This window comes from Bos javanicus, chromosome 15, assembly GCF_032452875.1.
Source record: "Bos javanicus breed banteng chromosome 15, ARS-OSU_banteng_1.0, whole genome shotgun sequence".
In the NCBI taxonomy this organism is placed as follows: Eukaryota; Metazoa; Chordata; class Mammalia; order Artiodactyla; family Bovidae; genus Bos; species Bos javanicus.
Genome location: NC_083882.1, coordinates 63944874 through 63968513, shown reverse-complemented (window position 1 = coordinate 63968513; position 23640 = coordinate 63944874). Strand labels below are relative to the sequence as shown.

Below are 23640 nucleotides of genomic sequence, written 5' to 3'. Positions count from 1 at the left end.
TTGGGTTTGGCTACTTCTGGAATCTTCAAAAACAGAATAATCAGGGTTCTGTTTCAAGTAGAAATTGGATATAGTTTTTTTTTTAATCTGTAAAAACATTTTTATATGTTGAACAATCAGTTATTTCTTAGTCATAGAGTCAGATAAGTTGAGTAAATAATTATTAGAAAATGAATGAATACCAGGATTTCCACTTAAGTAAAAAATTTTGTGCTTACTGTATGATAATTCACATAATAAAGTCTCTTCTTCAGTCTCTCTGGCCTTCTTAAATGTTCTTAACACATTCCCACCTCAAAACATTAGCTGTTTTATCTGCTCTGAAGATATTTATCCAGATAGTTGCTTGGCACAATCCTTTGCTTTCTTCAAATTTTTATAAAAGTGTTTTCTTCTCAATGAGATTTGCTCTTGCCACCTTTTTAAATCGCCACTGTTGTTCCCAACTCCTCAAAAGTAATTCTTTCCTCTATTTTTTTCCACCTATAATGCTTATCTCCTAGTATACTGAACAGTTTCCTTATTAAATTTGTTATTTTGTATATTGGTATGTTTCAGGAATCTAGAATTTAGTGGCACTCTTAAGTATTTGTCAGGTGAAAAATCCCCAGTAGGAAATAAAATTAAGTTTAGTATTATTTTCAACTTGAATTTTTAATTTCTAAGAACTAGAGTTTGATAGCCATTTATAACATTTTTCATCAAATTATGCATGACCAATATTTTTACTATTAACATAGGTTTTAAAAATGTCTTTACAGTTTTTCTAAAAAGACAAAGTATCATTTTGAATTGTCTAATGCCTTCAGCTGTTTTAAGTATTTTAGAATAAGCATCATTGACATTGAGAATTATTCTGTCTTGATGTATGTCCTAAAGGAAAGGTTTTTAAAGAATTATTCAATTTTAAAGAATTACCAAAGGGCATTACTGATGTACAGAGGCTTCTGAAGTACCTTTAAAATTAAAAACTGTTTGCTTGTAATTCTGAAATGCTTTCCTTTAAAACCTGATACAGAAAATAAATTCCTGACTGGTTATAAGAAAAGCTTAGGTGTATATATTGAAGTAAAACTTATCGGACATTTGTATGTGTGTGTATGAGATAAAAACTTGCGTATTCACAAGTTGATTTATCAGATTTCACAGGTTGTCAAATTAGTAAAGCATAAACATTTTAACTCTTACCCACACGTTTTCTCTGACTAATGTTGTATATGTGCATAGTGCCAACATCTGATTGGGGGTTGAAGTTCATTTAAGACATCTAGATATTTAAAAATATAGAAAGTGTGTTTTAATCCGTAAACTTAACCTTACATAGATTTATTTTTAAAAACAAGTATAAAAGGATGAATTACTCCAGCCTTTGCCTTTAAAAACAGTAGACTTCTGTGCTAAATATTATCATTTTACTTCTTGTCTTTGTAACTTTCACCCAGACTTCACTTTGGCATGGCAAACATTAGTGGTAAATCAAATTGCTGGTTTATAAGATATTTCAGAGAACTGAATTATTGGAGAGTTATCTAATACATGAGAGGAAATATATTCGGTATACTGAACTAATTTTTTTAACCTTTGAAATTTGGTATATGAATGAACATTGAATTTTAAAGTTTTTTATTGCTTTTCTGGATAGTTTTCATACAAAATTTTTTCCTGATATTTTTGAAGCCAGATGTTAATAAAATACATTGAAGAAGATATGGGCAATATGATGAGTTTGGTTACTCAAATAAATACTCTTACAAAGCATCTTGAATAACAATGTAGTAAAGAAGCCAAAACCTAATTGGAAAACAAACAATGTAGGAACACTGGGAGATTAGCAGAGTTCCTAAAGTTTTTTACCCCGAGAGCATTTGTCAAACTGGGAGAACTTGAGCTTCAATTTCAAATGCTTCTAGGAGTTCAGGTAGCAAAAAGTCAAAGCCCAAGGCCTGCCCAACAAAACATCCTCTTCCTCTAAAGCTATGTGCAGAAAATACTCAGGATGACACTGAACCAGAAATAAATCTATATTGCCATATTAACCCTAGGAAATTAGGGAAAGTTGCTGTGCTCCTGAGCAGAGCAGAATGGGAATTCCAGGCCTGAGACATTTCAACAAGTTGGGCCTTACATGGATTTGTGGTCCAAACAAACATCACTTGGATAGTTCAAAAAGCTTTTGAACCATGATTGTAATGGGGATTTAACCTGAATTATGCTCCTAGGTGCCTGATAATCTCATTCAGACTTTTTTTTTTTGGAGGAATGCACCTTCATCCTAAACCACAGAAGAAAATCTTGAATATTTTTCCAAGGAAAAGGAGTTCACTTGTTAAAAACTAACCATGTAAGGAAACCATGTACAGCAGAAACAGATCTACAAAGACTTAAAAGACTAGAATTAAAATGGAATTAGATTAATAACAGATTAAACACAGATGAAGAGAGAATTGGAAAATTCAAGAAATCCAGACTGGAGTTTAAAGAAACTGACAGAAAATACGAAAGGATTCGGGTCACAAAGGATAGAGAAAATGTGTGTAAATGAAGTTCAAGAAGTAGAGAAATACTGAGCAGAAGCTCAGCTGGAAGAGATAAACGCTTAACTTATTTCAGGATGATGCAAGAATTCAGCAGATCTAGGAAGCTTAATGAATCCCAAACAGCATTAAAAAAAAAAATTCCCATGTAGACGAATGAAACTACAGAAAAAAAAATCAACTCATTGTAGAAACGATTGGAAACAAAAGGACAAACGGCCTTCAAGGGAGTAACATGTTGACAATTTCCTGACAACAGTAGAAGCCAGAAAACAAGGGAATTGCCTCTTCAATTTACTTAGAAAAACCTGTCAAAATTCTATACCAAGGAGAAAAATCTTGATGAGGGTGAAGAAAGACATTCTTGGCAAGGTTAATGTCATTGTCAAAGCTACATATGTATTTTTTTAAGAAATGAATTGTTAGAAATACACTTTACAGGCAGAGCATGAGTCATCTCAGAAGTTTAGAGACTACATATGTATTTTTTGCCATTTCCCATTATAGTATATAACTTCCTCAAACTAAAATTTTACATATATTATTTTTTAAGAATATTCCTGTCATTATCCATCAAATTACTCTATTTTTCTTGATCAACTCTGCTGCAGAGTTACTCTTTTCTAGTGAAAATTCTCATATATGAAAGAACTTTTGTTAGAATTATGATTCATGATATATTTTTACTTGCATTTTTTAGAGGGAAATGATTATGAATTTTATTTTTATTTTAATTTATGAACTCAGTAAATGATTGGTTTAGTGCCAGAAGTTTACAGATTGTGGCATCCAACAGTTTGTTGAAGTAAATGTTGACTTTGAGTAAAATTTTTACCCATCTATATTTCTTTAATTTATTATTAAATGTTACAAATACTTTATTAAACACTAATCTTGAGTGACATCAGTGTGTTTTTCCATTTGTTGACATCCATTTTTAGGCTTGAAAGTCACCTGAGTAAATAAATTTATGGTTGTATTTCTGTGGTTTGATTTATCAGTTTGTGTTAAAGTTGATTTCTTTTAAAAATGCTTAAATTCTTTAGGTATTTAGAAGTTTCAAAACTCCTTTGCCTTAAAAAATATTGTTAATTAAATAGTTTAATAATAATATAATATATGTACGTGTAATGTTCTACTTTACACATTTTTAGAGTATTTGGAATATTTTAAGAATTGATGGTTAAATACAGAAGTATGTTTAAACATGAGAGAAGCCCCCCCAAATTATCATACTATCTAAAAAGTTTTAAAATAGCATGTTTGTGTATTTTAAAATGTGGTTTAAAAACCCATGTTATAAAAGTGACCTGCAGGGAAAAGTTTTTTTATCTGCCCAACCTTGAGTCACCCAATTCCCCCTAGTGGAAAAGTATTCAGCTGATTTTTTTACTCTCCTTTTACATGAACAGTTGCCCCTTAGGTTTTCTTTTACACCTTTTTTTCTTTTTTACTTAACAAAGTAAATTTTCTTTTTTATCACAAATACTTATTCCATATTTAGTTTAACCTGTCTTCTACTGAAGAACATTTAGGTTCCTCCCAAACTTGTTTTACTAGAAATGTTACTGTGTTGAATATATGTGCATGTCATTTCTGTGTAAATATATCAGTGAATTTATTTCTAGATAAGGAATTGCTAGATTGAAGAGTTTGAGGGGGTTTTTTAACCAAATTGCCTTCCACTGAAGTAATAATTTAAAATCCTATTAATCCTTGATATTGAAAGAGTTCACTTCCTCACTTCTTTTTTCTTTCCTCACATTTTAATTCAATATATTATACTTTAAACTTTTGCCAGTATTCATATGTAAACAATTATCAGTTTGGTTTTGATTTGTATTCATGTGTGAAACTGAATCTGTTTTTATAAATTTAAAGTCCCTTAAGATTTCTTTTTCTGAAACTTAATATCCTTATTCCATTTTTGTTTTGTTTGTTATTTGTCAGGAACATTTTACATTACGGGACTTAAGGAAAGTTTAGCATGATTTGCTATTTATAAATTTAGATAATTTTAATATGACATTTAAATTGTATGTTATCTCTATTGCTTATGTTTTTCTCAATGTCAGACTGGAATGAATGAGAAATATGCTCTCTGATGTGAAAGACCGTATTTTTATTTGTTACTTTGGTGTTCGTGACTTGCTTTAAATAATTGTCTTTCAATTGTTTTGTGCTTCAGTTTTCATCTAGTTCATCAAATCTATAATTTCCTACTAAAATCTTAAAAGTTGCAAATTATTTTTCTCATACATGTCTTGAACTTCTAACATTCTTGCAATTCAGCTTTAGAAAGATATGAGCAGGCTTGAATACCCTTATGTAATAATAGTAGTTTTAAGTAGATTTTATAAGGGTATGTTTCTGTTGCTAGTTACATATTTTTCCCTTAAATTGATTTGCTTATAAAGTATTTTTGGAGAAAAGTCTTGATTCACAGTACAGATTTTCTTGTGCTATTCAATAATGTCAGGCATCAAAATCATGAAGCCATCGTTCTAGTATTGTAGAGCTCCCTTTGAAGTGAGTTTTATGTGTAAGGATTTTATTTGTACTAATTTTTTTTTAAAAGAGTAAATATTTTTAAAATTGTTTTCCCAGTGGTCAGCTAAATACTTCATAAAAATCTGATTTTCCAACATGCATGCCTGCCTCTCTAGCAGTGTATCTCAACTGTAACAATCTGAAAATCCAACCTTTAGTTTATTGGGTGCATACTGTGGGATGATGAGGGAGGAGGAGGAGAGAGCAATGGTTTGTCCCTGTCTTTACTGTCTTCCCTTAGGTTTAGGGAATGATTGGGAAAGGACTGCCCGGAGCTCAACTTCTTTGAGAAATAGCATTAGAAAATTTTAAAATTACCTTCTGATTTTTACATGTCACAGCTTTAAATAATCTGACATCCCCACTAACCAGTCTCATAAAGAAAGCCTGGATGAAATTAGATCTGTGTATTAGGATCCATTAGAAAGAATAGCCATGTATTAGATTATAGTAGCCTTCCTTGAGACTTCATTTACAAACTAAAGTGACATCATCTTCTCACTTGTCTTGCTCTTGAGGTTCTTTTCCCCTTCAACTTTCTTTGCATTTCTGTCACAGCACAAGGAGGGAATTCCAGTGTACTCTTTATTGCAGTCTTGTCTACTAAAACCTTAATGAGAGTATTCCATATAGAATTTGAACTTAATTCTTTATGTGGTATCACTTTGGAAAATGTCATCACAAACATATATGGAGGAGATAAAATGTGAAACAAACTATTTTCTCTGGAATTTGTTCAAACTATATAAGACAAATTCCAGAGAAAATAGTGGATGCTTTCTTGATAAGTCTTTAAATAACGGTACTTAGGAACTTACAAAGTAAGGAAAAAAGAAGTTTTAAAACTTAAATACCTATTCGATTAATAAAACATTCTGGAAGTAGTATTTAACATTTCTAAGTAGGACTTAACCCACTGAAATAGAGCCAAAGTTTTAGTTTTGGAGCATGTTTGTCATAGAGGAAGAAGATTCATGTCTCAATCTTACTGATTCTTCTGGAGTGTAATATTTTTTACCTGAGTTTTTTCTTTGCTTTTCATGAAGATAATTTGTTAGCTGTGCCTACCTATTTAAACCTCCACTTCCAAAATTCCAACTTTTAAGTAGCTGTTTAAAGCAGTATTATTTGGGAAAAAGAAACCATGTTTTCATTCAAAAGAATTAATGGAAAATAAAGTTGATTTGAGTGTGTGCATGGAATTATCTAAACCATGTGAAAGTCTGTTTCCAAAATTAATATTAGAGTTTTAATCAATCCTTTCCAATTGTTATTTCATTCTGAATTGTCTGACAGTATAATTCTTAGCGTTCTTTTTAAACCTTTTTAATGAAAGGTTTTTTAGTTAATGTTTTGACAAGAATTAAAGAACTTTTAATAAGCTATCCATAAAAGTTATATGTCTTACATTTTTACATTTGCATTGATATTTAAGATAGTATAATGTTAATTCCACAAATTAACTGTGAATGAATATGCTGTCAGTGCTAGATTTTTATCCACATTCATTTAGCAACTATTTATTGAATGTCTGCTATATGTTAGGCACTATTTTAGGTGCTGTGAAATAAACTGATAAAAGTAAGTGTGTTTGTGGGATTTTTTTAAAAATGATGTTGACTTGTTTTCAAATGAGTCAGTGGAATTATACCTAAATGGAGTATTGAAAAAATGCAGTTATTATAGTAGGCTTTTATAAACTATTGCCACTGAAGCTAAATATGTAGATGAATAAAATTTTTTAAATTAAATATTTCCATTTTAAAAGGCAAGCATAATGAAATAGTGTCAAATGAATGGAGTTAAGAGAGGTGAAAGGAAAGCAGAACTTACGGTTGTTTAAAAAGGAAAATAAAACTTATTCATTATTTAAAAGGATAATATGTTTATTGCAGGAAAACTAGAAAAATGTAAGCATAAAGGGAAGAAACATCCATATTCCCACTATCTTTTACCACTTAGCCTTTCTAGATATAGCTGTCTATAAAATCTTACTTTTTTGTAACATGTCTTTACATGATAGCACATTTTATTTATTATACAAAATTGCTTCCAAATACGGCAAAGTAGTTTGTTTTAGACGTGCTTTATAACCAGTCCTTTATTGTTGTGTATCCATATTGTTCCCTTTATGAGGAACTAAAATAAATATAGTTTTACTTAAATATCTTTATACATTTGTAATATCTTTAGATTTACCTCTTGGAATTGATATTTCACTATCAAAGATTTCTTACATGATCTTTCAAAAGTTTAGCCAGGTCATTTTTAAAACTGCTTCAGAATTTCAGTAAAAATGACTAATTATAGTTTGTGTGAGAATAGATAAAGGATTTAATCAGTGTACACACTTATGGTGAGAAGATGATTAGGAGATTATTTAATAAGTATTTTTTTAAAAGGAACATGAAATTAGCTTATTTCATTAACAAGATAGAAATAAACTATTCATAGAAGATTAAGAAAACTGAAATTGGATCATACGTACAAGTGTAGATTTTAATTTCTTGGATAAAGTGATAAAAAGGGATCAGAAGGAAAGTTACAGACAGTAATTGTAACTTCCGATCTAAAGTGTATTTGAATAGTAGCATTGAAAAAAAAAAAACATAATGTTTTAGTTTGAGGAATGAATGCCCTGTAAATAGGGGAATACTGGAATCATAGGTAAGTTGCTCAAAAAGTAGAGAATTGTCATGCACTGGATTTATATCCACTTCGTTGTAGAAGCTCAATCCTATTTTTAAAAGTGATTTTAAGAAAAGCTAGATGAAATATTACCCATGATTATAGGTTTCTAGTGTACATTGGCTCAGCAGTAATAAAAGTATGTATAGCGTTTGTAACAAAGAAATGTATAGAAGGACCTTTGATGCACTGAAAATTACACAAGGAATTGATATTCTGATAGGAATCTGTCAAAATGGGAAAGAAAGTGTTGTGATTTATAAGACTAGAATGATCAGAAGAGTGACTAAAATAAGGCTTTTGTCCAATGATAATTAACTCTTAAAAATAACAGGTCTCAATTTATATGCAGTGAGGAGTATTGGTGAAAGATGAAAGAATTGTAAAGAGTAAATGGTTTTCTACTCTAAAAATTTCACCACATGTTAAAAAGTTGTGTGACTGTACTAATGGGAGAGTAACTCAGCAAAATGAGTGAAGTGAGATATTTTCTAAGGCCATGTATGAAGTTCATATAGAAATCTTAGAGAAATTATATTATTGAATAATATTTTAAGTTGCCTGGAAGGATTTTCATTTTGTTAAGAAAAAAAATTCATAAAAGCTGAAAATGAAGGTAACAGGCTAGAGAAGACTAAACGGATGTGAAAGAAAGAAACTGATACTAGGCTTTTGAGGGAAGTGGATCAGCACACTTGCTTGAGGACCTCCCTGGTTGCACAGTACAGAATTTATTCTGTTTTTGAGATTAGTGGCTTATAAAGTTGGTTTTTTGACATTTCTGGTAGCTCAAGGATCCCAAATAATTGTACATATTTCCCATTCTCAATTTTACCATTTAGAAAGAAAATCTATGTCATACATCAGTGATGAGGGGCTGTGGGGTAGGTGGTGTAGTGGGGTTAGAGTAGCAAAAACATGGAGCCATGAAGATTAACTAGGTGATGTTTTGATACTTTAGACAAATTACTCACTTTTCTCCAAAAGTGAAATACCCTGCTCTGTTTTACTTACTCAGAATTTGCAGATTATTTTTGAAAAGTAATGACTTGCCATGGTGTTTACAAAATGTTTACTGGAAGCAAAGAGTTTCAGACATTAAGTGAAAAGGATGAGTCTATAAATGTCAAGTGAGAATTATAGACAGATGCCCTATAAATTGGGGCAAAATCAATTTCAGGTCAAAGTTTTACCTTTGACTATTTTGGTTGAAATTAATTTTGCCTGATTTCCTGGCAATTAATAATTTTTTTTTTTAGCTTTGTAAGCGTGGATGAGAATTTGAGAGCATTTAAAAATGACTTGTAAATAAAGATATTTATAACCAAAAGGAAAACACAAAGGAAATACTCAGAAGAGAGATTTACTACCCCAATCAGCTATGGTTTTCTTTCTTTTCTTTTAAAAAACACCTACCTCTATTGCTGTGAAATTGTTTTATGTAAATAAAATCTGTCACAGAAATAACTAAGAAAAATGGTCTCTCTTCTCCCAGTGGTAACAGTTTTGGCCAACAATTTTGTGTGCATTTCTCCTGCTCATCCGTGTTGCACTCTAGATAGAGACACAGGAAGTGAGATGGGGAGAATAAGTAGATTGGATAAACATAACAAATGTGTGCCTGTTTTTAAAATTCTGCTTCTTTTTAAAAATAATATACCGTGGGCATATTTTCATTTGGTATTTTAAATACCCATCATTGCTTTTAAAGTTTTATGTAGGTGCCAGCTTGCCTTATTCCATGGCACCAAAAGCTTCCTACCTTTACCCGTCACTCCCACCTCCACCATGAGCCATAGCTTGTGTACTTGTATCATTGGGTGATAAAAGTATCGCTGGATCATGCAACTGATGAAAGAATCAGTAATTTAGTATCAAGTTTAAACTCTGCTTGGTGTTTTAGGCCCCCTATAATGGACCTCCACCACAGTTAGCCAACCTGTTTTCCTAGTATCTGTTCTTTCTTGTGTGAATGTTTGCACTGTTCCACAGAAAACTTGAGAAACTCATGTTATTTCATTAACTTTGAGAAATTTGTTTCTCATCAATGGCCAGGATTCTGTCTGCACAGTAAAACTTTCCTTGGTAACTAATTTGCATGGAACTCCTATTCCTCTGGGTTTATAAGACATGGTACCAATAGAAAATAATTTAAACTTGGTCCTATCTTTCCAATAATACTATGATTATAACTAGATTATAAACTTTTTGAGTTCAGGTCCATATCCCCATATCTACTTGGTAAATCCTAAACATGTTACAAATACTTTTTATTGTTTCAGTTAAGTAGAAGATTAATACCTAATTTGGTTAGAGAATTAAAGAATCAAATGGACATAAATTTAATCCAGAACTGAAGATAATAATATTTTTGCTTAGCACATTTTTAATGTCAGTCATACTGAGACTGTAAGTGGTTTATACTTTACACTTGTATTTAACAAATGTTACTTAATGTGCACATTTTAAGAGCCTGGAGGAACTAAAAATTTATGGGACAACAAGGTTTTCAACAATCAGTTAAAAGTAAATCTATGTATATGTGTATGTAGGCATACATTTATAGCTACATTTAATAGGAAGGTTATAGAAATAGTACAATATATTGTAGGAAAAATTAGGGAGCACAGATAAGCAAAGCAAACATTTTAAACTATTTGTGACTCCCTTACTAAAACAACTCTATGAACTATAAAACTTAGTTTAGCCCACCACTGTTATCTGTAGGGCTAGAAAAGAGCCTATCACATAGACATACAATTTCTTGTATAAAAATGGATTTGCTGGCTGATACTCCTTTCCTGATGTCTTTAGCTTAAGGTTGGGACTGGGTGGTGGGAAGGAGAATGTTCTGCGGCTACTCTGGCAACTTTAAAATCCGTTGTTTAATCTTAGAGAGACATTCTTCAGTGTTTCCCAAGTTCTTGAAATCTGCTTACATTTTGTAACCATCTAAGACATCATTTCCAGGGTACAAGGGATTGAAAACAGCAGAAGTGTGGTGAAAAAGAGTAAATTAATGAAGGACAGGGTTTATATTTAGGATTCCATTTCTTTCAGGTTTCAGGATTGGGGCTGAACTTTTTGGAAAATTAAGACAAACAGAATGAGGCAGCTTCTGCAACTCAAATTGGTTTAAATTCCACAAAAGTGCATGTGCTGTGCTTTAGAGTAGAAAAGATGTAGAGAACAAATTAAGAGTGTGGATTTACAATTAATTTGGCTATTCACATTTATTTAAGCAACTGCCATGTGATCTTACTTGAGATGGGGCCAGACTCCACCTCTGCTGTGTGGACCAGTAGAGTCTTAAAAAACAGTTATTTTATGAAAACCTCAACACAATGTATAGAGACTTACTTTTTCTTTAGATTGTTTTGCTTACTTTCCGCTATAGAGTAGTCTTGCCAGTTAAGTTTACTAGTCAAATGTGTTTTTGAAACATTTATATAGTTAGTTACTTATTATTATAATTGAAAAACTTAAAAATAACATTAAAAAGTTCTGATGTTACAGAATTTGGTGGGGTTTTTTTCCCCAAGCTATATTGTAAGAAAAAAAATTTTTTGAGGAAATAATTTTTTTTGGCCTTGCCAGGAATCAAACCCAAGTCTTCAGCAGTAAGGGTGCAGAGTCCTAACCACTGGACTTCCAGGGAATTGCCAGTTGACAATATTTTTAATTTAGTTCTTTCCCTCCACCTTAACTTTTCATATTTTGATATTTCAAATGATTCACCAAAAAAGTAATATTGCAGTTGTATGACATTTTGATTATAAAAGTGATATAAAAATATAAGTATTACATTATGCTTATTTTTTCTTGGAATAATTATTTTTAATTACAAAAATAAAATGGCCATGTTATTAGAAGCTTTGAAAGAAACAATCATTCCATCACACGAACAGATAAATTGTTCATTTTTGGGTATATTTCCAACCACTTAAAATTTTTTTTTTCATTAGAATAAATTAGGATTCCTGTTTGAAAAACAGAAACCTCCGATGACCATTTGCAAGTTAGAGAACTGAAGACTAAACGTAATTTTTTGTTTATGGCTGCAGCATGCAGAATCTTAGTTCCCTGACCAGGGTTGGAACCTGTGCACCCTGCACTGGACAACCAGGGAATTCCCTAAAGATAATTTTTTAAGAATCCCTATTTTTTAAACTTAGGCAGCATTACTTTTAATAGTATAGATAAGATGTGAGCATGTTCTAGGAAACTTGGCAAAATTGTGTGCATATCTATAAAGGGCTTTAAATGGAGGCTTTTATTTTTATTGAAGTATAGCCGCTGTACAATGTTATATAAGTTACAGGTGTACAGTATAGTGACTCACAATTTTTATTAATATACTCCATTCATAATTGTTATAAAGTACTGCCTGTATTTCCCCATGTTGTACATATATCCTTGTAGCTTATTTTGTACCTAATAGTTCTTACCTCTGAACCCCCTACTCCTATATTGCTCCTTCCCTGTTCCTTCTCCTTATTGGTAACCACTAATTTGTCCTCTATATTTGTGAGTCTGCTTCTTTTTTGTTATATTCACTGGCTTATTGTATTTTTTAGGTTCCACATGTAAGTAATATACAGCATTTATCTTTCTCTGTCTTAATACAGTTAGTATAATACCCTTCTGGTCCGTCCATGTTGCTGTAAATAACAACATTTCGTCCTTTTTCGTGACCAACTCGTATTCCATCTTGTGTATTAATACCACATCTTCCTTATCCATTCTGTTGATGGATACTTAGTTTGCGTCCATATCTTAGAAATTGTGGATAATGCTACTCTGAACATTGGGGTGCATATATCTTTTTGAATTAATGATTTTAGTTGTTCGGGATATATACCCAGGAGTGGAATTCCTATTTTGGTTTTGAGAAACCTCCATACTGTTTTCCACAGTGGTTGTACCAATTTACATCGCCACAATCAGTTATGAAGGTTCCCTTTCCTCCACATCCTCGCCAGCCAACATGTGTTACTTGTGTTCTTTTTGGTGATAACCATTCTGACAGTTATGAGGCGAAAACTACATAGTTTTGATTTGCATTTCCCTGAGGATGCTAAGCATCTTTTCATGTACCTGTTGGTCATTTGCATTTCCTCTATGGAAAAATATCTGTTCTGTTTTTCTGTCCTAAATGGAAGCATTTTCTATGGTTAATGACAGAAAGATCTGAGAATTTCTGATGTCAAAACAAAACTCAAACAACTATCAAGAGTTTTTTAAAATTTAAACCTAACTTTATCAGGTAGGTTCCTATACAAAAGTACCTAATTATGCTAAATATATTTTTAAATATTTAACTTAAAGATAAGATGTTTTCATATAAATCTAGTAAACAGTAATCTTTCGAAAAAGAAAAATAGACTAGTAGTAGAATGACCAAAGTGATATTCACATGTTCTTGTACTAGTTTCACCAATAATGGAATTTGAATGTGATCGTCCACATAACCTTTCCTTTTTCTCAAATGAGACCAATTGTAATAACAGCATTGCTCTTTCTGGCCATTTGGTTTACATAGCTCTATTCAAAGAAGATGTAATGAAAAGTTTATATTCCTTTGTAATTTTGTTAATTGGTATCATTTATTATGAGTATCTGGAATGTCTAGATCTTTTCAGTCCTTGGAAAACCATTCTTAGTAGGCATTATTTGTTTAAAAATGAAAACTCTGATGATGGGAGAGATTTATCACCCTTGATAAAGGGTGATCACATTCTTTTCATTTTACCACACTGCTTCTCCAAAGTAGAGTGGTATTTTTAAAGATTGAATGATGTTTTAAAAGTGAGATACCTGCTAATGGTGATGCTACCAGTGTAGGCTCTATGTACAGGGTGGCTGTCAAAGAATATTTGATTGAATTAAATGAATGACAATCAGTAGCAATGTATTCAAGGCCATAGAGTCTTCCTATATTAGAAGTGTCTTTTTGTACATATGTATTTTGAACTTAACACTAATTGAAGTAATAAATAATTGATGAATGAAAGATACAAGATCAATTTATGTAAGAAAAAATTTAAGAATTTTTGTTTACATTTTTGTGAGTTTGAGTGAACTCCGGGAAATGGTGATGCACAGGGAGGCCTGGCGTGCTGCGATTCATGGGGTCGCAAAGAGTAGGACACGACTGAGCAACTGAACTGAACTGAACTGATAGACAATTTTTACTCAAATACATAAATGAAATCATATACATGAAATACAGTCTCTTTTTTTCTTGTCTCTATTCCTCCCTCCACCCATAGAACTCTACCTACCATGATCATATTAGCTTTTTTTTACAAGAATGGATTATATTATACACATTTTAATCTTTTTTTCATCCAATAAAATCTTGTGGACATTCCCCCAAATTACTTGTTATAGCCCTAATTTGTTTTATATGGACATACAAAGCTCCATGATGTGGATGCACCATGATTTATTAATATTAGACCACTTCCGTTTTGGGGGACATTTATTTTGTTAACGATTTTGCTGCTGCAAAGTTTGCAGAAAATAACTGTATAAACCCATTTTCATCCTGGTGTTTTTATTTCTATGGGGTAGGTCCCAGAAGTAAAATTGCTGTGTTAAAAGTTGTATAATTTTTATTTGAGTAGCTTTTCCCAGTGGTTTTCTATAAAGGGCATAACAATATTTGCTCCAGCAATGGATGAAGTCACTAATTCTCATTGCTTTGGTAGTGTTAATACCCTCTGAAGCTTTTACAGTTCTGACGAGTATAAAGTGATATTTATTATTTTAATTTGTATTTCATATTTTGGAAATTTGTGTGTGATGCCATATTAATTTTAACCACTAACATTTTCTCTTCTGAGAATTGCCTATTCAGATTCTTTGCCAGTTTTCCCAGTGAGTAGTTTTGGTTTTCCTGGCCAGTTGTAAGAACTATATAATCTGCCATCTACATCTGGAGGTCTGGTGACTTGAATTCATCTTACTTCATTCCCACTCTCAACTTATTTATTTGTACGGAGGCAAGCAGTTGGATAAAAGGAAACCTCAGTTTCTACAGAAGTCTTGAAAGACAGGGCTGGTGGAGCGCCTAAGACAAGGAATAAGAAACTGACTCAGAAATACTTGGCACCCTTCCACTGTCTTTCTGCCCCAGAGAGATGTTGACATCAGCCTGGCCTCCAGGAAACCAAAAAGGAGCTGAATTGGCAAGCTGAGTCCTCCTTACTCTTGTGTAAAGACTTCTCTGCTTTTTTTGTCGAAAGACTACCGTCAGCCAACTTGCTGTCTACACCTGCTACACAGCTGTTGTGGTAGAGGGTCAACTACTACACTGGGACTGCCAACTCGGAGCTCAGGGAATAGATGGAAAAAATAACTGCCATGTCTAAGGATCCAGCAACAAGAAAGGAACACAAATTGTTGGGACAGGCCCCCAACAAAAAGAGCTTTTGGAGGAGAGAGACAATAACTTGAAAAAAATAATAGGAACAAAATGAGATTGAAAGTGCAGTATTTAAAAAACACAAAAAATCTTTGGAGCTAAAATTGCTAATTTTTGAACTAACTACAACAATAGATCAAATGGAGGAAAATGATAACACGGAGACTTAAATTTGTGGCCTGGAGAATCTAGTGGAAGAAATATTTTTAAACCTAAAGCCAAAGGCAAAGAAAGGATAAAAATAACAGATTTTGAGGACAGAAGGAGAACTAATGTGTATAATAGTTCAAGAAGGAAAAAAAAAAGAGGAACAGATTGAAGAGAGGCAGTAATTTAAAAAAGACAGCCTTGAGCTGAAAAAGGCATGATTCTAGCTTCAAGGGGCCTGTTGAGTCCCAAGCAGAATTCATGGTAATAATAAATAATGGGACTTTCCTGGTAGTTCAGTGGCTAAGATCCTGTGTTCCCAATGCAGTGGGGGGGCAGGGCGGCACTGAGTTCCATTTCTGATCAGGGAACTAGGTCCCACATGCAAAACTTAGAGTTATTATGCTGCAACTAAACAGACCTGGCACATGCAAATAAATATTTTTAAAAATAATAAAAATGTCATGTCAATTACTAAGTTCCCATTCTTCTAGGCAGTGTTTTAAGGGCTTTACATTTATTAACGTGTTGGATCCTTACAACAGCCCTACAAAATAGGTGCTGTTATCCCCCCCTAATTCAGATAAGGAAAACAAGGTTTGACTATTACAGTCAGAAAGTGAACCCAAGAGGTCTGACCCCAGAGCTTTGACTAACTGCCTCAAAGAGCAAAGACTGTTCAAGCAAATCCTGTTACAATTTATGATCTCTGAAGATGAAGGGTGAAATCTTACAAGTTCCAGAGAGCAAGAGCAAGAAATCAGCAAAAGAAGAGCCTGTCACCAGAGTTCTGATCTGTAGTACCTTAAGCTAGAAAGCAGTGGGAAAATTTATGCATACTACTAATTGGAAAGGACCACAAGCCGATTTCACTAACCAAATTATTCATGTATCAGGCTGATACAAAGATTTGCTGATTTATCAGAATTGAACAACTAACCCCACCTACCATCTAATGAAAATATTCAAAGGGAAATCTAATAGTATTTAACCCTTGTCTTCACACATGTTACTCCTCCTACCTGGAATAAATCCTCCCTTTATCAGTCTAACAACTCATTCTTTTTTTTTTAATTAAAGTATAATTGATTTACAGTTTTGTGTTAGTTTCAACTACATAGCAATGTGATTCAGTTGTGTGTGTGAGCGTATATTTCAGATTATTTTCCATATTAGATTATAAGATGTTGAATATAGTTCCCTGTGCTATACAGTAAATCCCTGTTGCTTATCTGTTTTATGTATAGTGATTTGTTAATCCCATACTCCTAATTTATTCATCTTCTCTTCCCTTTCCCCTTTGGTAATCGTAAGTTTATTTTCTATGCCTCTGAGTCTGTTTCTGTTTTGTGTATAGATTCATTTGTATTATTTTTTTAGATGCTACATGTCAGTGACATATAATATTCATCTTTGACTTATTCGGTCTATCCCTGTTGCTGCAAATGGCCATATTTCATTCTTTTTCATGTCTAAGTAATAGTCTGTGTGTGTGTGTGTGTGTGTGTGTGTGTGTGTGTGTGTGTGTCACACACCACATCTTCTTAAGCCAATCATTTGTTGATAGGCACTTGGGTTGCTTTCGTATCTTGGCTGTTGTTAATAGTGCTGCTGTGAACATTAGTGTGTATGCATCTTTTCAAATTAGAGTTTTCATTTTTTCCAAATATATGCCCAAGATTATGATTGCTAGATCATATGGTAGCTCTATTTTTAGTTTTTTAAGGGACCTCCATACTGTTCTGCATAGTGGCCACACCAATTTACATTCCCACCAACAGTGTAGGAGGTTTCCCTTTTCTCAATATGCTCTCCAGCATTTATTATTTGTAGACTTTTTGATGATAGCCATTCTGACCTGACACCTCATTCCTAACATCTTAACTTCTAGAAAATCTTTTGCAGTCCCCTAACCCTGAGTTTTCCAGCGTTCTTGCCTGGAGAATCCGAGGGACAGGGGAGCCTGGTGGGCTGCTGTCTATGGGGTCGCACACAGTCAGACACGACTGAAGCGACTTAGCAGCAGCAGCAGCAGCAAGCCTGAGTTTTATTCGCCTCTTAAATGCTCCCATAGCACCCTGTAGTTCCCTCCCCTTGGCGCTTGTTTCCCCTGTAAAATTGTAAGCTCTCTGAGGACATAGACAGACTATGCATGATTTGTTCACTGTGGTATCCCCAGTATAGCAGGTTGACAGAGTGATCAAAATTTGTGTGGTCAAAATTAGCAAATCTTTTTTGCTACCGTACTCAGGTTGTTTTAGTCGTAGTCCTTCAGGGAAAGTACAAGTTTTGTCTTTAGTATCTATTCAAAGCTCTATTCAAATATGCCTTGTTTGTATTTCTTTATTCATCTTGTGACTGTTTTACAAAATTTTTAGTTCACAAAATTTCAACATATTGAATGTATAACATTTTTACATGTAAAATTAATTTATGTAAGGCATATTTACAATGCATGTTATCCATGTTGGATTCAGACTTCTATTATTTGTTATTTTTGAAAGGCAGAATTAATAGGAAAGTATAGAAGTGAATTTACAAGCTTAATCAAAACACTCAGAGATAGTGTTTTAATACTCTAAAAAGAATAGTGTTAATTCTATTTTTTTTTCTTCTGTTTCTCTGCAGATTAAAGCTAAAAATTATGACAAGGTAGAAAAGGTGAGTCCTCTTAAATACACTTTGAATTTTATGCTGAAGTTTAACTTAGGACTTAACATTTGTGAGGCAAATAGTAAAATGTTAATAATTACTGAATCTAGCTAGTGATTATATGAGCTTCCCAGGTGGCTCAGTGGTAAAGAATCTGCCTGCCAGTGCAGGAGGTGGAAGAGATGCAAGTTCAGTCCCTGTGTCGGGACGATCTCCTGGAGAAGGAAATGGCAGCCCACTCCAGAAATCTTGATTGGGAAATCCCATGAACAGAGGAGCCTGGCAGGCTACAGGCCATGGAGCTGGACTTGACTTAGCAACATAACAACAAAGTGATTATATAGGAGTTCATTGTACTTATTCAGCCCATTCGTGTGCTTGAAAATGTTCATAATAAAATTTTGGAAAGGAAAGTAATTATATTCTCCTGACCAAAATTATGAGAATGATTTTGATTAAACAAAATAGACAGAGTTGTTATTTGTCATTTATTTGTAAGAAGCTAAATTCATGAAAGGAGCTGAATTTGTTTCTTTAATGTTTCAACTGTGTACATAGGAAATTTATTTAACTATGGATTCTCATATTTTACTGTATTTACAGCTATTTCAGAGATGCCTTATGAAGGTTTTGCACATTGATTTATGGAAGTGTTATCTTTCATATGTCCGAGAAACCAAGGGTAAACTACCAAGTTACAAGTAAGTTAAATCAGGATCTTAAGGATGTAAGTCATGTCCTAATTTAGTCATCTCCTCTCGCAACTCTTAACTCCAGAGGATGAAGAAATTTAAGGATTTGAAAAATCAGGATTCTCTGAGAAGTTAGTAAAACATGGGGAAAACCGCTTTAAAGAAAATCACTGGCATTAGATTTATTCTGGAGAGTTGAATCATCCAAGCCCCTCTTCTATATTGAAACACTGTACTTTCGCAGCTCCAGATCATTTTGTTCAGAGGCTTGTTGTCAACTTAATAAAAGGCTGCTTCTTGTCCTGGCAGCACTCTTGGCAGGTTACATTTGTGATGTGCTTTTTAACTATTCGAAGGCACCTTTGACAGTGGTATTGTGTAATTGACCTCCTCACTAGGACGCACCCTCACTTATCTATCTTTGTTGACTATAAATAATGGACCTTCTCAGATGCTCTTTTTGTATGTAACAAATAGGCAGATTATTTCTGGAACCAGAATTCTTTGTTTTCTTTTCTTCCTTAGTCTTATATTGAACAAGTTCTTTCTCCCTAAATTTTACTTCAGAGCTAATAGATCTTCAGCCATAACTTACCTTCTTAATCAATGAATCAGATATTTCCCCATTTGAATCTCTACATATAAGAGTCAGTTTGAAGGTTATAAAATTATATAAAACATGGCCCCTATCTTTGATAAGCTTACTAGTAGTAGGTAAAAGAAACAAAGTATATAAATTAATGACATTAACAAGCTAAACACAAAAGAACACTGTATACTTGCAAAGATGTCATTCATTTTGTTTTTATAAAAGATTTAAATGTTCTGATCCTTTGAACGGAAGTTATGATTATGTTTTAGTTATAGATACATTTTAATAATGGTTTTTCTGTTATTAAAATGTATCTTTCACATTTATTTCAGAGAAAAGATGGCTCAAGCATATGACTTTGCACTGGATAAAATTGGAATGGAAATTATGTCTTACCAGGTAGAGTTAAAATTTTCTAATACATACACTTAATAAATTTGAAACTAGTAAGAAAAATACTAACATTTTCTTTTATTTCTTAGATTTGGGTGGATTACATCAACTTCTTAAAAGGCGTGTAAGTATTTACATAGTTTTATTTTCTGTGTGAACACTGATTTAGCTACAATATAATTGATGGCATTTCTCATCCAATACCAGGGAAGCTGTTGGATCTTATGCAGAAAATCAGAGAATAACAGCTGTTCGAAGAGTTTATCAACGAGGTTGTGTTAATCCAATGATCAACATTGAACAGCTGTGGAGAGACTATAACAAGTATGAAGAGGTAAATTAGGAGAGAGTAGTTTATTATTATGACAAAGTGATTTTAATTTCCATGCGTTGTGGGTTTGTAGCCTTTCTAACGTTAGGTACCTGGATATCAGTGCTGCATACGTTTGTTTTCATGTTGATTGTAATGAAAGGACCATTCCTCATGTTTTGAGAGTCTCATATTACTGTTGAGTTATTTTTTAGAGAATACTGTAGGAGAATTATAATTCTTACAAAACCATTTTTATTCAGTGCTAAACTACACCCACACAGTCATACACATACCTGTTGCCACTGGCTCTTATGAAAGAGTTCCTTTTGGAGTTCCTTTTCCAGTGTCGGGATGAGTTGCAGTGCACCTGTCACCTAGTTACAGTGATGTGATTATTGCCTTGCAATTGTGAGATGTGGGACTGTGGTCCAACATCTTTGTTTCATAGGAAGTGATTTATTAGTATTTTATTGATTAATTTTTGGCTGTGCTGTGTCTTTGTTCCTGCACAGGCTTTTCTCTAGTTGCAGCAAGCAGAGGCTACGCTCAGGCTTCTCATTGCAGTGACTTCTCTCGTGGCAGAGTGCAGGCTCAAGGGCGGGTGGGCTCAGAAGTTGCAGCTCCCCAGCTCTGGAGCACAGGGTTAATAGTTGTAGCGCACGGGTTTAATTGCTTTGAGGAATGTGGGTTCTTCCCGGATCAGGAATCGAACCAGTGTCTCCATTGTGAGGCAGATTCTTCACTATTGAGCCACCTAGGAAGCCCCCAAAGAACTTTTAAATTCAATGTGGCTTTTACCTATGAATACTTATGTTGGAATTAAAGCTGAGAAAATTTCAAGATATTTATTAATTCATTTAAAGTTTATAGTTATAGACTCCTTATATTTTTAACATAAATAGTATTAAACTTGTATTTCCCAAAATAAGAAAAAACTCTGAGAAATGTGGCATTATTTCATATTTTTGCAAATCTCTCTGGTATCTAGCTTAGTAGAGGACAGATTTTCATATCTGCTTCTACATTCTATCTGGTATCATATTGAATGTCAATATAACTTCTGAAAAACTCCACTGTATATTTGTGAAAGGAGCAAATCATGTCTCAGTGATATATGAAAATTGTTTTGATCTTATGGACCCTCAGAAAGATCTTGGGGAACAGGAATCTTTGGACTACTCTTTGAGAACTACTAGGCATGAATGAAGTTATGCAGACCTAGTTAGAAAAAGGCTTTTAGAACTAAGCTATGGCTATTCACCCAGCTGAATCTGTACATCATTCTTTATTAGTAAAATTTTATGTGAAATAATTGACCCTTTCCAAATCATTCCCTATCTTTGAAGTTTACTGCCATTCTCATAACATATAGGCAGGTCCTCCTTGTTTTCTTAAGCATATAAAGTGATCAAACCTTTATTTTACTAACCAAAAAACCTCTCAAAATAAATAATTGAAAGTTACTTAGCAAACGAATAAACCATATTATCCTAATATTAAAATATATTTAACTTTTAAATAATGTACATTTTCTTTCTTTTCTCTTAGGGTATCAATATTCATTTAGCTAAAAAAATGATTGAAGATCGGAGTAGAGATTACATGAATGCTAGGCGGGTAGCAAAGGTATGGAATTCCATCAGGCCGCTTACTATAATGTTTGTTACGAGTATGTTATTTACACAGGGGCTTTTCCCATCTGGTATCACTCAATATGTTCAATCATTGGCAATCTTCACTAATAACAGTTAATTACATTGTCTGAACAGATGATGTATTTGATATTTAAAGTGAAATACCTCTTTACGGACTTGTGAAAGGATAAAATAGAATAAATCAAGTTTGGAAGAAATTATTTTTTAAAAGAGAGAAACAGAGGTTATAGAGACAAAGTTCTACATAGAATTAATCAAGTAGTTGTTATCCATCCCTCCTATCTGCTCATACATATCTGAATACTGTACTACTGTCTGGTCTAATGACATTGCTCTCAGGGACAGAGTTTTGTCTTGGGTACATTCCTTTCCACTCAGTGAAACTGTTAGAAGTTAGGGAAAATAGCCTAATACTATGAACTATTGAAGTTTTAAAGTTTCTCCAGAGATGGCAATAATGATGCCACCAGATCATTAGTCATGTTGATCTGTCAACCTCTCTGTCCTGAGAATGACTTTCTGTATCACCTACAGAGAGGGCCCAGGGCTGTTCTGTTCACCTTGTCCTGGGAACCTGTTCTTGGGTAATTAATCTTTATCTTTCTCCCTGCTCTTAAATAGTTTTTAGCTTATATTAACAAAGTAGTAACTAAGATCATGGCATCTGGTCCCATCACTTCATGGGAAATAGATGGGGAAACAGTGGAAACAGTGTCAGACTTTATTTTTTGGGGCTCCAAAATCACTGCAGATGGTGATTTCAGCCATGAAATTAAAAGACGCTTACTCCGTGGAAGGAAAGTTATGACCAACCTAGATAGCATATTCAAAAGCAGAGACACTACTTTGCCAACAAAGGTCCGTGTAATCAAGGCTATGGTTTTTCCTGTGGTCATGTATGGATGTGAGAGTTGGACTGTGAAGAAAGCTGAGCGCCGAAGAATTGATGCTTTTGAACTGTGGTGTTGGAGAAGACTCTTGAGAGTCCCTTGGACTGCAAGGAGATCCAACCAGTCCATTCTAAAGGAGATCGGCCCTGGGTATTCTTTGGAAGGACTGATGCTAAACCTGAACTCCAATACTTTGGCCACCTCATGCGAAGAGTTGACTCATTAGAAAAGTCAATGATGCTGGGAGGGATTGGGGGCAGGAGGAGAAGGGGACGACAAAGGATGAGATGGCTGGATGGCATCACCGACTCGATGCTCATGAGTTTGGGTGAACTCCGGGAGTTGGTGATGGACAGGGAGGCCTGGCGTGCTGCGATTGATGGGGTCACAAAGAGTTGGCCACGACTGAGCGACTGAACTGAACTGAACAAAGTAGTATTTGGGGAGGGGAAAGGCATTTTGAACAAAATATTCCAAACTGATCAACTCCATTCCATATATGAGTTGTTCTTCAGCTTACCACAGAATTCTAAATGCTTATTGTCTAGGAATATGAGACAGTAATGAAAGGTTTGGACCGCAATGCTCCGTCAGTGCCTCCTCAGAATACTCCTCAGGAAGCTCAGCAGGTGGATATGTGGAAGAAGTACATCCAGTGGGAAAAGAGCAACCCTCTACGCACAGAAGATCAGACCCTGATAACTAAAAGAGGTAACAAGATTAGGTCTCCTGAGACTCCAATTATATGCATGTTAGGCCACTTGATATTATCCTATAGGTTACCAAGGCTGTTTTTTTTTTTATCCCCAGGCTTTTTTCCTCTTATGTTTCTCAGACTCAATAATTTCTATAGATGTCTCCATGTTCACTGGCCTTTATTTTATCATATACAGTATGCTGGTGAGCCCGTTTGGTGAATTCTTCATTTCAAATATTCTACTTTTCAGTTCCATAAATTTCCATTCTAGGAATTTTTATATGTATTACAGTTTTCTTTTTTCTGTTGAGATTCCATGGCCATTACCATCTTTCTCTTTCTGTCCTTGAATATATTTAAAATAGTTACAAAACCTTGTCTGCCATTGAGGGTTTGATTTCTTTTCCT

At 33.7% G+C, this 23640-nt stretch overlaps 1 protein-coding gene across 1 annotated transcript in view; it reads left to right on the top strand.

Moving 5' to 3' along the window:
* CSTF3 (cleavage stimulation factor subunit 3) overlaps positions 1-23640 on the top strand; it is a 74941-nt gene that overhangs the window by 31387 nt on the left and 19914 nt on the right. Inside the window, exons 4-10 of the mRNA XM_061381062.1 lie at positions 17977-18009; positions 18604-18701; positions 19617-19683; positions 19767-19801; positions 19885-20011; positions 21539-21616; positions 23084-23246. Of these exons, the coding sequence (XP_061237046.1) occupies positions 17977-18009; positions 18604-18701; positions 19617-19683; positions 19767-19801; positions 19885-20011; positions 21539-21616; positions 23084-23246 (601 nt within the window). The remainder of the gene's footprint in view (positions 1-17976; positions 18010-18603; positions 18702-19616; positions 19684-19766; positions 19802-19884; positions 20012-21538; positions 21617-23083; positions 23247-23640) is intronic.